General features: G+C 45.4%; 1 protein-coding gene across 6 annotated transcripts in view; it reads left to right on the forward strand.

Annotated features, from left to right (window-relative positions):
• TNIK (TRAF2 and NCK interacting kinase) overlaps positions 1–13009 on the forward strand; it is a 139212-nt gene that overhangs the window by 70231 nt on the left and 55972 nt on the right. For all 6 annotated transcript variants that reach the window (XM_085233409.1, XM_085233411.1, XM_085233408.1 and 3 more), the window contains exons 4-7: positions 1227–1352; positions 7777–7887; positions 10080–10170; positions 11525–11655. In XM_085233409.1, coding sequence (XP_085089535.1) covers positions 1227–1352; positions 7777–7887; positions 10080–10170; positions 11525–11655 — 459 coding nt within the window. The remainder of the gene's footprint in view (positions 1–1226; positions 1353–7776; positions 7888–10079; positions 10171–11524; positions 11656–13009) is intronic.

Consider the following 13009-nt stretch of genomic DNA (forward strand, 5'->3'; position numbering starts at 1 on the left):
TTCCCCAGGCAAACAAATACTAGCAGAATTATATTGACTTCTTGAAGGGAAGAGGTGATAGTGGTCTTTCAGAATAGTTCCTAGATTTTTCTTAAAACCCCTGGGCCCATTCTTCGCCCTCATTGGTGCTTATGCTCTCTGTGTTCATACTGAAGATATAATTGGAGGTTTTTTCTACAAGCTCCTTATTTTTTCCTTCACTGTTCATTCCTGAATTGTCTCTGAAAAAGACTTGTAATCGCTGAGTCATTTTCCTTGGTAGCTTAGGAAGAAATCTGTGGTTCTGGCTGTGTTGTGTCTAGTCAGGGAGCACTGGTCCTTAAGAAGAACTGTGTCTGTGGTTAATCTGATCACCGGGTCATCCTGTCATGTGCTGGTTGGTGAAACTGAAGGCAGGATGAAGCAAGTGAGGGATGGAAGAGTCTTACACAGGGAAAAAAGTAACTGTCCTTCTTGTCCTTTTGGAACAGCACTCGTCAACATGAAGATGCTAAGCACTGCTCCACAGCCTGAGAAGCAACAGCTGTGCGGAATGTTTTAGAAAAACATCCCGGTGGACTTCTTGACAAGTCTTGGAGGGCTGTGCTGATGCATGACAGGACTAATGCAAGTGTAGTTCAGCTTTGGAGCAATGCTCAAATGTATGTTAGGATAGGAAATAGAAAGAAATCTGTTTAAAAAGGTGGGCTGAGAACGGAGCCTCATACTGGTGGCCTGCTGGATGCAGAACGTATCTCCATTCAAGGACTTCTTTCCTGGCCAAACCTGGCTGTACTGCAGCCCTGCAGGTCAGTGGTTGTGGCCATCCCCTTGTGCCTGCTGGAGAGGCACCAACAGTCAGAACCATTTGGGAAGAAGCTGGTTTCTGAACTGCCTGGTGATCTTTCCAGTTCAGGGTTCAGAAATGTGATAGGGGATATGGCAGTGCATCTCTGGGCATGCTATTCTTAGCTTTTTGTTCAAGGGCCCGTGTTTAACCTCTTAGTTTCTGGTCCAGATTTTCAGGCTACCTGGGCTCTGGTGTCAATGACATACTGTAAAAAACAAACAAACCAAAAATCCCAAGTCAATAAAAGGAAACTTAGGAGAGGACAGTCAGAAATGGCGTGTGGAAGCTCTCCAGTGTAACAGAGAGATCAGAGCAGCACCTGTGAAATGCTGTCTTAGGGTGAAATGCTGTCTCTTACTGTCGCTATTTTGTTCTGGCTTTTTTCCCCTCACCCCAGGATGAAGAGGAAGAGATCAAACAAGAAATTAACATGTTGAAGAAGTACTCTCACCACCGAAATATTGCTACATATTATGGTGCTTTTATTAAGAAGAACCCACCGGGAATGGATGATCAGCTCTGGGTAAGTTGCTTTCTTTTCCTTGAGAATAACTCAGTTTTGACAAACCCAGTTTCCCTGCATTGTCCACTCACCACCACCTGTACTGCTCATTTTGCATCTGACTTTTTTGAAATTGTGACTTTGAAAAGGCTGTTCCTACACAGGAAGATGCTTCTCCATTTTGCCATAGAGTCTCCACAGACTGATAAACAAACAAACAAACATTTGTTCTGGACTGTCATTAACAGCATCTTTGTTACAATAATTAATTGAAAACTATTTTATGCTATGAAATAAGTGCATTGGAACCAGTTGGAGGCAGAAGGGAGCTGCGCTGGGAAGATGGAGGCTGAGGTTCTGGGTGCGGGATGCTCTTGCTCCTAATTCCTTCCAGCTCCCTGCCTTATATCTTGTGCTCCATGTTCCACAAAGACAATGCAGGGAAGTAAGGAGAGGGATAGAGAAGGAAAGGCAGAAGGATCTGCAGCTGTTCAGCCATTTCAGGGATGATTGCCTCGTGTGGTTGAAGGGCTGGAAGCTGCTTTGCCTCCCCCATATATCCTAACCTGCCTCATCCTGCTGCTTCCCCTGACAGCAGCTTCTCAGTTATTCATTCAGTGTTCCCAGGCCTTGGAGAATAGAGCTGCAATCCGTTGTCTATGAGTGGACAGAACGTGTGAGCCCACCTCCTCGTCCTCCTGGCCCTGCTGCTTGCAAGAGCTGTGCAGAGCAGCTTGGCACCATGGCCCATGGTGCTGCTGTGCATCCTACCATAAGGGCCATGAAACATTAATCACAGGCGCTGTGCTATGCTCTGAGCCTGGGAGGCTTGCAGCCAGCTCCCCTTCGGCTGAGCGGGTGGCCTGCCTGCTGCGGGGACACCCAGACCACTGCAGGACTGTGCCCACACCACACAGGTGACCCCGCATGTGTTCCTTGCACCACATAGGATCTTCGTTCTGCAGAGTGCTGCAGGTGGTGGAGCTGGCTGGAACTCAGCACATGCAGGCCAAAGGAACCAGTGCCAGCCATTTCTCGGGTTTGCTCAGTGCTGTACGTGTTTTGCCTACAGTTCTGGAAAGGCAACAGTGTCCTCTTTGATTTTAAGGTGGAGTCATAAGGAGAAAGCTCGTTTTGCTGTCTAGAGTTTTTCAGTATCTGAACAAGATTGCCAGAGCCTATGTTTTCAGGAGTAACAAACAGCCATGGTTCAGCTGGAAAGTGATGGAAATGCTGAAAAGATAAAGCCTGGGCTGTTTTATTCTCCATCTGCCCCACCTCCAAATATACAGATGTATATTAAAAAGTTATGAATTAACATCAGCATCCAAAACCTTGGTTTTCATTCAGCGGATCCCAACATATTCCCTCTGCATCTTGGCAGAGTTACTGCAGGTTGTGGTTTAATTTCATTAGTTTCTGTATGATCTAGGCTTTATTTTAGGAAAAGGTTCCCAGTGCAGTGGCTTCAGTTGTGTCCATGTGGAAAAATGTTGGGGCTGTGGGGAGCTGGGGAGAATCATGGAGGACTAAAATGTCACTAGTGGCAGAACTGAAGCTGTCAGGGTTCTGTGCCACATTGGTACCCAGCTGTGCTGGTAGTCTGAGTTACTGGGAAGGTGTGGGGGCTTGGGCTCCAGGGACTTCTGTTACTGAGTTTGTTGTGTTTTTTTTTTTTCTTGTGGGAACTCTTGAAAAACATGTTCTTTGCAGAGAGCCTGGAATTCAGCAAGGAGAAAGCTGTCAAGCTGAGAAATGCCTTTCCATCCCGTGAAATTCCATTTGGCTTTAGCTGTTTTATAATCTGTGTCCAAAAAAAAAAAAAAAAAAGAGAAATAAAAACCAACCCATTTCACCTTGTGCTGCTGGAGTGCCTTGAGGGGAAAAAAAGAAAAAAAAAAGTCAAGCACATGCCAAAGCCCTCACTGGACGGACAGCCACTCTTGGAGCTGGGCTTAGCTCCTGCCTGAGTGTGGGATTAGCACAGCCAGACCAAGGGAGAAGGTTTTTGTGAATTCAGCTCCAGTTCAAGGAGCTCTTGGCATAGGCAAGTGTTAAGAAAATAATTTTTCTAAAATGTTTAGTCCGTGCAGTGCAGCCCAAGCTACCAAACAGGGGAACTTCTGGGATGAGAAGAGGTTCTTTGTCATGTCTCCGTTGTGGAGCTGTGTGTGTTGGGGCACCTTTGCTGGCAGAGGTCAGGAAGGAAGCTGCGATTTCCCTGTGGGTCACCCAACCAATGCACGGGGAAAAGGGTTGTGCATCCAGCAGTGCTGCTCATCCTGGGAAAGGCAGGTGGGGCAGTTAGAAGTTGTGTTGCAGTCTGTGCGGTGCTGGGCTGCTGAGGTGTTATGGGGACGCTCCCTGGCCATGCAGGAGTGCTGGTGTCACTGCCTTCAGTAGCTGTTGTTTTGGCATCTGATTGAATTAGGACTTGTGTGAACTCGATCAGTCTTCCAGTGCAGATAAAGGCTTGTTTATTTTTCATTGGCCCTTTGTTGAAATAAAACGGTTTCTGATAATGCCCAAGTAATTCTTTTTATCGACGTTCGGGAGGCTGATATGGAAATAAAAAACAGAGAGCTCTTTCAATGGTGATTAAGATCTCTCGGAAGCGCGGCGGGCTCCTGACATAAAGTATTGTCATCGTTTCTGCCGCGTGCTTTGGTGATGAGCAGGTCTCTCCTGTTTGGTAGCACTGCCTGCCCTGAAGGACGAGCTCGCCAACCAGATGAGTTTTCCTGAAATAAGAGAGCGTGCTTGGCCAGACAACAATAGAGATGTGTATCACAGATCTGATACATTAGTGAAACAGGAAGTAAAAGTCATGGGGACAGCCTTTATGGAATGTTAAATACAAAACCGAGGTATTCATGGAATGGTAGAATGACTTGGGTTGGAAGGGAACTCAGTGATGATCATCAAGCTCCAACTCCCCTGCCCTAAGCAGGGCCTCCGACCTCCATATCTAATACTAGACCAGATTCTTGTTGGATTCTTGTGAGATTCTTCCTGCTATTACAGATGAGGCATTGCTCCCCAGGGGTGCTGTGTGCCTTTGGTGGGATTGGGGCCCCAGGGAGAAGAGGTGCAGAAATAGGGGGAGCAGCCGGGGGGTGGCCAGGACCTCACTGCATGGCCCTTGCTCACTGCAGACCTCGGGTGCTGGTTGCCAGGCCATCACACGTTTGGCAGGAGGCTGGTTGGGGTTGAGATGTAATTCTCTTCAGTCCCCCAAATGCTGCCACTGCCCACGGGGAAAATGTTGACATGGCAGAGATTTCTACACGTTAGTGCTCCATCATTGCCATGATGTGTGGGGTGAGAGCCCCTTTCACCAGGGTATGGGTGGAGTGGGAAATCTGTGTGGCAGGGGCACAAGGGGTTGCATTGCACCCAGTTTCTGCTTTCACAACAGGGGAAAGGGTTTCCATCAGCATTTCACTTGGGGCGGTTGTGTGATGGCTTTCACTGGCTTGAAAAATGGAAAAAGTTGTTGGTGGGAGGGAATGGGAGTCTCTGTGGAATCCCATTCTGGGAATGGTGGCTGATTTCAGAGCTGTATCACTTCTCTGGGTGATACAACAGGGCATGGAGATTTACAGCTGCTGCTTCTGAATTTGGCTTCCTTGTCAAGTTTGCTGTCGCTCTGAGACGAAGAGTAAAATAGATGCTAAATGAACTGTATTTAAAAATACTTCCTCAATAAATGGCCTTGCAGATTAAATTTTGGAAGACGATATTACCTTTATCCCATCTTGATGATAATTTTGATTACAGTGAAAAATTCATTCTGCATTTCAAGTTTATTGTCTTACCCCATCATGACTCCATCCCTTAAGAAGATTGCTGATGATGCCAGTGTTAGCTGGGCAAAGCACTCAACTGGAGACATGGGGCTGGTAAGAAAGTATCTGATAGGAGCACCATTTGAAGCCTTTCCTTTTGTTCCTTTTTCTTTTCTCCTGGAAGGCTGTTTGTTGGCTTCTAATCCTACGTGCACCCAGAGGGTGTTTATATATAATGATACCATGGCAATATCTGCCTTGTTGCTTAAATAACTCTCCATCTAAACAAATCTTTGTGTCCTCTGAAGCGACCTGATCATCTTTTTAGTCCTTTCTGTACCTGTTCCAGTGCGCATTTACTGCTCTTGTGAAGCCTCACCTTACCCAGTAACGTGTGTCCCACCTTCACTATTTATTCTCTTTGTAGTTGTGTAGTAAAACCATATTTGGGTCTTCTGTAGCATCCTTCCATCTGAGCATCAGAGAGAACTCTGGGAGTGGGATTTCATTGCCGCTAACTGCCACAGCAGCATGCTGCCAGCTGCCTTCCTGTCCCATTGAAAACTTCTGGAAGTGGTGTTTTTTCAAGTCAGGTGTCCATCAGCTTTCTGTTCCAGACAGAGGTGTGCTGGCAGCCTTGTTGTTTTTCTGCTGCTCCTCTTGGAGAACTGATGGCAGGGCTCTCTGGGAGCAACCTGTGTGCTGCTGAGCCCCTGTCTGCTGGTGCTGGGTGTTCTCCCAGGGATGCTGTAGGATTGAACAGCTCTTCAAAAGCCAAGTTGGAAACGCTCCTCCCAAGAATCTTTTCCCCTCTGTCTCTTCAGTGTTAGTCTCTCAGAGGTTTCACAATTACAGATTTTGGATACATCAGCGGGCAGCTGCATTATTCACCTACTGGTGCAAAATTAATCTTAGCTCTGTGCAACGAGGGAGAGAACAGCGGACTGAGTGAGTTGCCAACTCCATAAAGATAGTCTGGCAGATTAATGTGTGCACTGAGAACTTCTAATGGTGTTTGTCCCATTTTCCTTTAAGCACTGCCATTGCAGTACACAGCAGTACACAGCAGGATGTGCCCTTCCTCTGCAGGGCTGTTGCTCATGCAAACAGGTGTGGTGTGGGTGAACCTGTCTCCTTCCGAAGGAGAAGACAAAGGTGAAGTGATCCTTAACAAAATGATTCCCAGACCTCCTCCAGCCACCAGGGCCTCTTGCTGCAAACCCCGGTGAGATCCTGCGGATGAGTTTCCATGGCAGGAGGCCATAAAGTGTTGCAGGGAGAGGTCAGCCTGTTGGGTTGGAGAGTGTTTTCAGCTGGTTCAGCTATCCAGGGATTTCCTTTCAGTGCTTGCTGCAGTGGTATCCCAAACGCTCTGTTAATCAGAAACACATGCAGATACTGTCCTCACAGGACAGACTTTGGCCAGCCGTGCATCTTTGCTGGGAGCCAGTTTCCTGATGTAACGAGATATGCAAAGAGTATTTCAGCTGTCATTTTAGGAAGAGAAGAGAAACTTGATATCAAAACTAAAGATAGGAGCATGGTCAGAGGGATCTCTCAGCCAACTCGGATGTATTCTGCTCAAGCATTTTATTTGTACAGGAATTTTATAGCAGTACTGGGGCTGAATTCTGCGATTGTTTATTTATAACAGTCTTTTAATCAGTATCTCTGAGCAATTTGGGTAGGACTTGGGCAGACCTTTTGCTGTTCCCTTCTTCTCTTAGTCCATGCTTTTAGTGAGGTGATGTTTCTTGCTTGGAAAATGTTAAATACCACATAAGCTACGTGTGATGGGAAACTTTAAACATGTGCAGTGAAGAATTTGGCACAGCAAGACTTGTAGGGAAAAGGAATATCTTTCTGCAGACAAACTGATCTAACTGGAAAACGTGGTTTCACTTTTGATAAAGAACCACTTCAGCAGGACTTGGGGGAGGCTTGTTGTACGTCGTGCTGCACTCAGGTTCTCAAGCACAGGGATTGCTGCTCGCCGGCAGCCTGTGGTGGCCCTGGAAAGCAGAGTCGCAGCCTGGGCTGTTTTGGAATGTTTTATTTCACAGTTGCTCAATGACAAGATTAAGTTTGGGGCAGGTTAGATCCTTGTGTTCTGTATTTGATGTTATGGAGCTTTGTAAGTGGTACAGATGGTGGTGCCTGGTCTATTTGGCATCAGCCCGAGCACTAGGGCTCCGGCTGTCCCTGGGGAGCCGCACAGCGAGCTTGGCCTCTGGAGGGCTCTCTGCTTAAAAAGGTGGTTGAAGACAGAGATGGGCTGGTACAAAAATGGAAAAATATTGCTGTTTTTTAAGGTTTACAAAGCTCTCAGATCTGCCATGTTGCTTTCACATATTTGGGGTTGAAGAACTCAAATGCAAGAGGCAGAGTTTTGCTAGTGTGGTTTCAAGGTTTCTGATCCCTGCTTTTCAGCACTGAAGTGACTCCTCTTTCTTATTCCCACCCTACTGGGGTGCACCACACCTTTCCAGCCTTCCCATCTTTCATTGTTTCCGTTTTTAACAAAAAACACATGGATTAAAAGTAGATAGGTTTGATCGCAGCTGCGCTGCCGGTGTCAGGCCCTGCCCTTGGGCTGTGCGGCCCGGAGGATGCTTTCAGCCTAATTGCAGTAATTGCACTTCTGTTTCATTTGGCAGCTGGTGATGGAGTTCTGCGGCGCGGGCTCCGTCACCGACCTCATCAAGAACACAAAGGGGAACACTTTGAAGGAGGAGTGGATTGCCTACATCTGCAGAGAGATTTTAAGGGTATGTGCCCAGAGGGAGCTAAATGCCATGCGTTGGTGGAGTGTGGCACGTGGGCCTTGGGGACACGCGAAGCCGTTGGCTCTTGAGGCTCTGCTCTATGGACTTGAGCAGCTTCGGTGCTGGTAGGCATGAATGATTCATGTGCTTGTATGATGCATAATAAATAAGCACTACTTAATGCCCTTTAGCTTTGTTAGCTGCCTGAATTTTAACCCTCTTCTTTCCTTCAGCTGAAATGTAATTTCCCTTAATATTAACGAGGTGAAGATTTATTTACAGTAGGATTGTGATTTCAATTAGCAGAAAGGTAAGGACTAATAAAACCTGTGGAGAGAATCTGCATGATTAAAAAACATCTTATGCTTTATTAAATCCACATGCCTCTGACTTTAATGAGGATGCTGCAGCTTTTATACCCACAAGATAAATGTTTGACAGGAACGTCTTAAAACGGGGCACGCTGGAGTTCCACATACTGCAGGGTGGCACCTCTAGCAAAGACTTGCTTGTATTTTCTACAAATGAGGTCAGATTATGCGATTGCAATGGTTGCCCTGACATTAAAATCGTAGGAGTTCATGAACTGAAATTTTGTTCCAGAGAAGACAGAAATAGCAGACACGTGAAGAGAACTATACAAGAGCCATTCAAAGAAAACAAGTCAAAATGACTGCTCCAACAGCTCTCACTGGGCTGTGTCTGACGCTGTCTCTTAGGCTCCTGTAGTTGACCAGGGGTGACGCAGCACTTCTCTTGACCCTTGGTGCCACCATCTGTGCCAGCACAACCAGCCTGATGTACAGAAGGAGCTGGAGCTGTTCACTTCTTCTTTCAGTGTCAGGAAACCACAGTTGCATGTGGGTTCATTACAAATGTATGAACTCTGTGAGCCCTCTTCTTAAAATAGTCACTGTCAGTGAGTCAAAACCTATCCATTGAATCATGTCCCAGAGCTACCATCAAGTGTCAGTGCTCTCATTTGGGCCGTGCAGAGTGCAAGCTCTGCTGTGCTGTGGCCATGCTTCGAGGCGGTTGATTTAGTGACCTGCAGGCTCCAAGGGCTGCTGAGGATTTGGGGTCATAAAACAGTATTTCGGGGCATAAAAGGCTCCCACCTTCATGCTGCAGTATGCGTGGTTCGTTCTTGGTTCAGAAGTCGAGGGCACGTTGTAATTCTGACATGTAAGACTTGGTCCTGCTCTGTGGCAGGATTTGTTGGGTTTTAGTGAAATTTTTGCTTTGCCTCCAGTGCACCGAGCCTCTAACTGGGTATAATGTGGCTAAAAATTGAATGCAGCAGGGCACCTCTACAGATATAATCAGTTCCACAGTGTTGTCTCAAGGTAACAAACAAAAAATGACTAATAACTACCAGCAATGATAGTAGAAATTATATTCTTCCTCGAATATGAATGTTTAATGTGAAGTGTAAACCTAATGCAGAAGTAGTTTTTAAAGTAATCCATTTTTTATTAAGCTGGCAATATAGGTGGATGTTACTTTGGAAATGTAACAATAAATGAATGAAATAAAAATGTAGGCTGCAAAAAGAAATTAATGAGCTAATAAAGCAACACAACAGAAAAGCTAGTTTACCTTTAGCCTTTGAGACAGGCTTTTAATTTGAGCTATATCTCTGTTAGGGATATGTTCAAGTTATAATATCTGTATTTCCATGGTATCTTTTTTAATACAAGCTTTTCAGTATATTGGAGTCCCATTTATTGGACCAATATAACAAAGAGAATTGGGTTTTTTGGTTTCTTGATGATGGAAGCACAGAAAGGACACACAAGCTTTCTATTATTTCTGCAACACAAATGGCTCCCTAAGGCAAAAAAGCCCATGGGGAAAACTGCATCTAGAAATACAGAGAGATTTGGGTTACTATGGGTTCCTGCAGAAATTGAAAGGCTGGTCTTAATCCCTCTAGAATTGTCAGTGGTTGTCACCTGCTATGGAGCACCCACTGCAGCACATGCAGCCAGCCAGTGGCCGTTCCATTTGCTGGGTATGTCCCCCCAGCATGTAACACAGGACAGTGTTTTCAACACGTGATAAACAAAAGTGTTCTCAAGTGCTTAACTCCAACTGTGAATCTTTCATTTCTGGACCGTAATTGGTTGAGGAGGAATGTCAGAAATAGCATGCTTTGAACTCGGATTCCTCTAACCTTTCTCTGAATTCTCTAGGGCTTGAGTCATCTACACCAGCACAAAGTAATTCATCGAGACATCAAGGGACAGAATGTATTGCTGACGGAAAATGCAGAAGTTAAACTAGGTAAGGATTGGTTGGAGCTCTTGGAAACTGCAAGTAGGCTGCCTGGAGAGAAGAAATAAAATTGGTAGAAACTGTAAATTACTTGGGGAACAGCAGTGGGTCCTAAAAGCTGCTGTGTGTTTTTTCTTGTGCTGGCCTCAAAAATATGACCTTGGGTGTTGATCAGGTGCCATGCAATAAACTGTCAGTGACTGATGACCAAGTTCTGCATACAAAGATCTATTTACAGCGGTGTTTCTGCAGAGAGGTGGGTTGGGCAGTTCTGCCACCAGATACAGGGTGACCAGTTGTGATCATTTTTCATGCCCTAGATTGAAAATTTGCCTGTGTGCATCCGCAGACATCATCAAAGTGTATTTCTCCACAGCTGTACGCGTTGTGTGTGTCCTCCAGCACCATAATCCATTCCATTTACCATGACATAATCCAGGTTTGCAAGCTAACCTGTAAGACAGCACTTCAATTGCAAGAAATATTCTGAATTTTGTATGCAGTGTTTGTCATCCTTGAAAAGACCCATCATCCACATGAAGACACATGGATAACAGCACATTGTCTGTCCTGATACCCTCCATTGTCCGGCACCTATCTTATTAAAGCTATCTTTGTGCATTTTTAATTTATGCTAGTGATGGAAGATTTCTTACACTGGCAAAGTGAAGTGGAATCCTTGTTTTACCATGTCTTTGCTGTGGAATCAAACCCCATCTTAACAGATGGCACCACCAGCTTGTTTGGCTTTATGCTGGTGAAGATTCCCCTCCAAGGGGAAATTCTCCAGGGCAAATCTCCAGCCATTATGTTGTGCAAAGTGAACTTAGTGGACCATGGATTATTCTCTCATTGATGTGATTTCATCAGTTTTTGCTTCATTTTGCAGCTCTGTGCTTGACATTTCCCTATGGGCTTTTGTCCTTAGCCTCGGTTCCTGAAGTCTTTTACATTTCTGCCATTTCCAGCAAGAATTTAGGTAGAAAAATGAGGCTTCTACAAACATTTGGCAGGCTTTAATTCAATGAAAAAAAACCATAGAACAAAGGCCGCTGCTTATTCATGTTTCTAACCCTGATTCTCATTAGTATGAGGAACTGTGATTTCTTTTCATTGCCTCCTAGCAAGGAGGAAAAGGCACAGGGTTGCTTATGAAAGCTGGAAATCGGATGATCAGATTCATCTTTGGTTGACGTCTGTTGATCTGTTGACCTCAGCAAAGATGAAACAGAAGTGTCTTTGGCCGTATTTTTCTCTCCTGACTGTGCTCTTAGTGTACTTCACTGTCTTACATGCAGCAGAAGAATGTTGCTCAGGTTTGTGTCTGACACTTACAATGTCCTGTTGTCTTTCCTGTCCATAGTGGATTTTGGTGTCAGTGCTCAGCTGGACAGAACAGTGGGCAGGAGAAATACCTTCATTGGAACGCCTTACTGGATGGCCCCTGAGGTCATTGCTTGTGATGAAAATCCTGATGCCACTTATGACTTTAAGGTACTGTACTCTTTTGTATGTTATTACAGATGCAATCTTTGCGAAGTCTAGTGCAGTCACTAATAAGGTAATCAAGGAAATAAAGCAGCCAGGGGACACAGAGAAAGAGTTTTCTCTATGTGCTGTCTTACTTGTGAGTGCTTAAAATGAGACCATGAACATGTGAAGGTAGTGCTTGGTAGGATCTCAGATTTTGTGTCCCAGCACCTAAAACTTGAGCAGGCAGGAATTTAGTACATTCTTGCAGCTTTGCTAGTTATACTGACAGGCAGTGTAGTCTCCTCCTGCTTTCTGGCTGTTAAATTTTGAGATGCGAATTTCAGTCCAATGTGAATTTTTGTTGTGCTCATCACCTACCAAGATTTAGTGTGAAGAAGTCTTTCCCCATGCTAAGAAAGGTGTCAGACTGAGGCTTCCTACCTGCTCCTCAGTTTTTCAGTGCTGAATGTTTAAATACTACCATCAAACACGCTGCGTTTCCTCAATTTATTCCTTAGAGAAGTCAGGTCAGGTTTAGAAAGGGCAAAATCAGATCTTTTGGCCTGCAGGCTGGTATTCACAGGGAGATCTGAAGGTTGTCACACAAGCAGACGTTTGGGGCTCTGACCTACTTTTCACATGTCTGTTGCCTGTTGAAAGTTTATTTTTGGATCAGTGACAGCACAACATTGCTACTGAGCTGTAAGATGAAGAGAGGGGCATGCCATGCAGCAGGTCAGCAGGGGAGTGTGATTCCCACTGCCCATTCAAACTGCACTGGAGGCTGATGCTTCAGGCAAGGAAAGCTTTCCATATTTTATCACAGTTCTGCCACACTGCAAGTTTCTGGACACACGTTTGTGGGCTTGTCCCTTGGTTTTTGTGCCTTGTGGTTTTGTTGAAGTGTCAAGAACATGAATTTCTAACTGCAGCCCCCCTGAGATCCACTGAGCATTTTCGGAGAGCAAAGAAAGCTCCAAAATGTGGGCTTTTGGAGGAAATGCAGAGGGATACAAAGCTTGCTACGCCTCTGTGCCCACCCTGAGAGGTAACTTGCAGAGAATTATTTTAAAAGGACTTTGCAGCCCTTTGGTGTGAGGCTAGGTAGGTAGCTGCTTTTTAACAGCGGGATGTTACAGCGTAATGTAACGGCACAACAGCCCACCAATTTGCAGTGCAATTACTGGCCTCCGTGAGAATTTTTAAGAGATGAAGGATTTTAAAGTAACAAAAAGTTGCTTTGGTGTTTGATAGAATGTCAGACTGGTTTGAGTTGAAAAGGACCTTAAAGATAACCCAGCCCCAACCCCTGCCACGGGCAGGCACCCACCAACTCAGGCTGCCCGAGGCCCACCCATGGCCTTGGCCACCTCCA

Source organism: Meleagris gallopavo, chromosome 11, assembly GCF_905368555.1.
Source record: "Meleagris gallopavo chromosome 11, MGAL_WU_HG_1.1, whole genome shotgun sequence".
In the NCBI taxonomy this organism is placed as follows: Eukaryota; Metazoa; Chordata; class Aves; order Galliformes; family Phasianidae; genus Meleagris; species Meleagris gallopavo.